The sequence below is a fragment of the Jaculus jaculus genome, chromosome 6 (genome assembly GCF_020740685.1).
Source record: "Jaculus jaculus isolate mJacJac1 chromosome 6, mJacJac1.mat.Y.cur, whole genome shotgun sequence".
In the NCBI taxonomy this organism is placed as follows: domain Eukaryota; kingdom Metazoa; phylum Chordata; class Mammalia; order Rodentia; family Dipodidae; genus Jaculus; species Jaculus jaculus.
The window spans coordinates 62,024,028-62,027,732 of record NC_059107.1 but is presented as its reverse complement, the minus strand read 5'-3'; the positions used below and the strand labels follow the sequence as shown (position 1 = coordinate 62,027,732).

At 43.9% G+C, this 3,705-nt stretch overlaps 1 protein-coding gene across 1 annotated transcript; it reads right to left on the bottom strand.

The window, feature by feature from the left end:
* Positions 1-702: 702 nt before the first annotated feature.
* LOC123461572 (histone H2A.Z) lies at positions 703-1,574 on the bottom strand. The gene has a single exon (XM_045152493.1). The coding sequence runs from the start codon at positions 1,471-1,473 to the stop codon at positions 1,087-1,089; it is 387 nt and encodes a 128-aa protein (XP_045008428.1). The 5' UTR covers positions 1,474-1,574; the 3' UTR covers positions 703-1,086.
* Positions 1,575-3,705: the final 2,131 nt, after the last annotated feature.

Genomic DNA, 3,705 nt, shown 5'->3' with positions numbered 1-3,705 from the left:
TGACTTGTTTTGAGGACCTTGTATGTCTCTCTGACCAACAACTCAAAGTGAGTTGTAACCAATTTCTAGTATAGGGTGTTACAAGCCAGAGCCAAATATTTAGGGTTAGACTTCATCCCACCCTCTCCAGAGTCCTTCTTACTGAATGATCCCCCATACTCTTATTGAGGGTTATATCTTTTGGTATGATATCCAGGAGGAATTTTTCTATGATACCAATTCATTTTGTATTTAGTTTTGTGTATATCGCCTCCACTGTCACCCCATTCCCCTCCCTCTTAACCCTTTCATCCCTTTATCTGTCCCTCAAGTTGACTGTCAGGTATACTTGCAACTCAAGCTACTCCAGGTTAGGAACCATAAATAAGGGAGAATATACAACACTGGTCTTTCTATGCTTGTGTGAGTTCACTTAGTATGATCTGTTACAAATCCGTCCATTTTCCTACAAATTTTATTACATAATTTTTTCTTACAGTTCTGCAGAATTCCATCATGTGTATATACCATATCTTCATTAACCATTCATCAAATGATGGGCATCTGTATTGGTTCCAATTCTTAGCTATTATGAATTGAGCAGCTATAAACATGGTTGAGCAAATTTCTTCAGTGAAAAGTGGAGCCTTTACAGTAGATGCCCAATAGAGAGATGGCTGGGGCAGTTGGTAGCTCTATTTTCATCTTTTTTTTTTTTTTTTTTTTTTTTTTTTTGGGATATGACCTTTATTGAGCTTATCCACCAGAGTGGAAATAATGTCTGTACAAAACCAAATGTTTGTTACTATAACTTCTGCATCACAATTAAAATCCAAACAGTTTTTTAAAAACAGTCAACTCAATCAAAACCCACTACTTCAGAATCAATAGCTTCTTTGAAGCCACAGTAACACTTAAATATGGTTAAGACTCGAATGCAGAAATTTGGTTGGTTGAAAAGCTAATTAAGCTTCCAACTTGCTCAAATAGAATTACAAAAAGGCAAAATTGTGTTTTTCACAGAGATACAGTCCACTGGAATCACCAACACTGGACAGCTGTTAATAGTATTTAGAGTCCTGAGATAATGAGGAATCCAGGCATCCTTTAGACAGTCTTCTGTTGTCCTTTCTTCCCAATGAGAGATTTGTGGATGTGTGGAATGACACCACCACCAGCAATTGTAGCCTTGATCAGAGAGTCCAATTCTTCATCTCCACGAATAGCAAGTTGCAAGTGACGTGGGGTGATACGTTTTACCTTCAAGTCTTTTGAGGCATTTCCTGCCAATTCAAGTACCTCTGCGGTGAGGTACTCCAGGATGGCAGCGCTGTACACAGCGGCAGTCGCGCCCACACGTCCATGGCTGGTTGTCCTAGATTTCAGGTGTCGATGGATACGGCCCACAGGGAACTGCAAGCCGGCTCGCTGCGAGCGGGAAACCGCCTTTGTCTTGGCCTTTCCGGAGTCCTTTCCAGCTTTGCCACCAGCCATCTCCAAGTGCGCTGAAGCTCACACAAGCAAGGGAGAGAAGAGGCTAAGTCAGTGAGACGGCGAGATTCACAACACCTACTCCCTCCTCGCACCGCGATTCAAACTGCCTATTTTCATCTTTTTCAGGAGTCTCCATATTGATTTCCATAGAGATTATGCAAGTTTGCACTCCCACCAGCAGTGAATGAGGGTTCCTCTTTCCCCACGTTCTTGCTCTTGCAGTCAGGTTCGCATTGTTGGTAGAAATCACCCAACCAAGGGCAGCTTGTGGGTAAAAGAGATTTATCTGGCTTACAGGCTCAAGGGGAAGCTCCATGATAGCAGGGGAAAACGATGGCATGAGCAGAGGTTGGACATCACCCCTTGATCAACATCAAGTGGACAATAGCAACAAGGGAGTGTGCCAAACACTGGCAAGGGAAAACTGACTATGACACCCACAAGCCGACCCCAAACAATACACTCCCTCCAGGAGCCATTAATCCCCAAATCTCCATCAGCTGGGAACCCAGCATTCAGAACACCTAAGTTTATGGGGACAACTGAATCAAATCACCACACCTGCCAACATTCATTGTTGCCAAACCCACTTAAAAATATTTTTTTTGAGGGCTGGAGAGATGGCTTAGCAGTTAAGTGCTTGCCTGGGAAACCTAAAGACTCTGGTTCGAGGCTTGATTCCCCAGGGCCCATGTTAGCCAGATGTGCAAGGGGGTGCACGCATCTGCAGTTCTTTTGCAGTGGTTGGAGGCCCTGGCACGCCCATTCTTTCTCCCTTTCTCTCTCTCTCTCTCTCTTTCTGCCTCTGTCTCTCTCTGTCTGTCACTCTCAAATAAATAAATAAATAATTTTTTTTTTTGAGCTAGGCATAGTGGCACATGCCTTTAATCTTAGCACTTGGGAGGCAGAGGTAGGAGTATTGCTGTAAGTTCAAGTCCATCCTGAAACTAAATAGTGAATTCCAGGTCACCCTGGCCTAGAGTGAGACCCTACCTCAAAAAAAACCCAAAAACATTCCAGTTTCGGACAATGGCACACTCCAGAGCCATAGATCGTTGTTAGAAAATTTTCAGTGCCAGGGATGGGATACCTCCAGTGAGTTGTTGGCCAGGAAGGTCCCTGATGCCCTCAAAACATTATAGGCCACTGCTGAGGCCCTTGGTTTCCCACCAGGAATAGATGGTAAGACCCAATTGCTGAAGACTTCACATACTTGGGCTACAAAGCCACTGAGAAATCCTGCTGGAACCGAGCTGATAACCTCCTCCATGTAGACCAGCTGACAGAAAGCTAGAAGAAGCTATTTTACATGCAGTTCAATGGGAGAAAGAGATACCACCAGTGAAGACACTCAACAGTGGACGCTGCAAGCCCTATAATTGGCCAGCCAGCCCAAATGAGCCAACAGGTGCAATAGTGGCATGTCTATCATGGTGGAAACCAACTGCCGTCCAATTGGACTGGAGGTCTGCTCCATGGGGGGAAACACATCCCTGATACTGAAAACTTAAAACAGGGGTAGTCATGAGCCCTAGGGGTGTAACATCTGCTGATGTCTGGAAAAATGTATATACTATGCTTATCAAACTGCCCAGTAAGCACTTCTCTTAATAATATTTATACCCTTATATTAATGCTATTCTCACTTTGGGTAGAGGATCTTCTTTTAAGATGGCAGTAACTTTGGGATGACTCAGAAGGTATCATGGCGCTGTAAGGAAGTGACTGGAGTACTGAGTAACATCTTGATCACACCTTCCAAGGCTCAGGGTCTAATGTGGAAGAGGTGGCAGAAAGAATGTAAGAGCCAAAGGAAGGGTAGGACTCCTTACAACATGCTCCCTCAAGACATAAAATGGCCTGGATATCCATGAGCTCATAGTGCCTCACACTACCTACACAAGACCATCGTAAGAGGAAGAAAAGACGATGACATCAAAATAAAAGAGAGACTGATTGAGATGGGGAGGGGATATGATGGAGAATGGAATTTCAAAAGGGAAAGTGGGGGGTGGAGGGAAGGTATTACCATGGGATACTTTTTTTTTTTTTTTTTTTTGGTTTTTCGAGGTAGGGTCTCACTCTAGCCCAGGCTAACCTGTAATTCACTATGTAGTCTCAGGGTGGCCTCGAACTCATAGCAATCCTCCTATCTCTGCCTCCCGAGTGCTGGGATTAAAGGTGTGTGCCACCACATCTGGCTTGGGATACTTTTTATAATCATGGAAAATT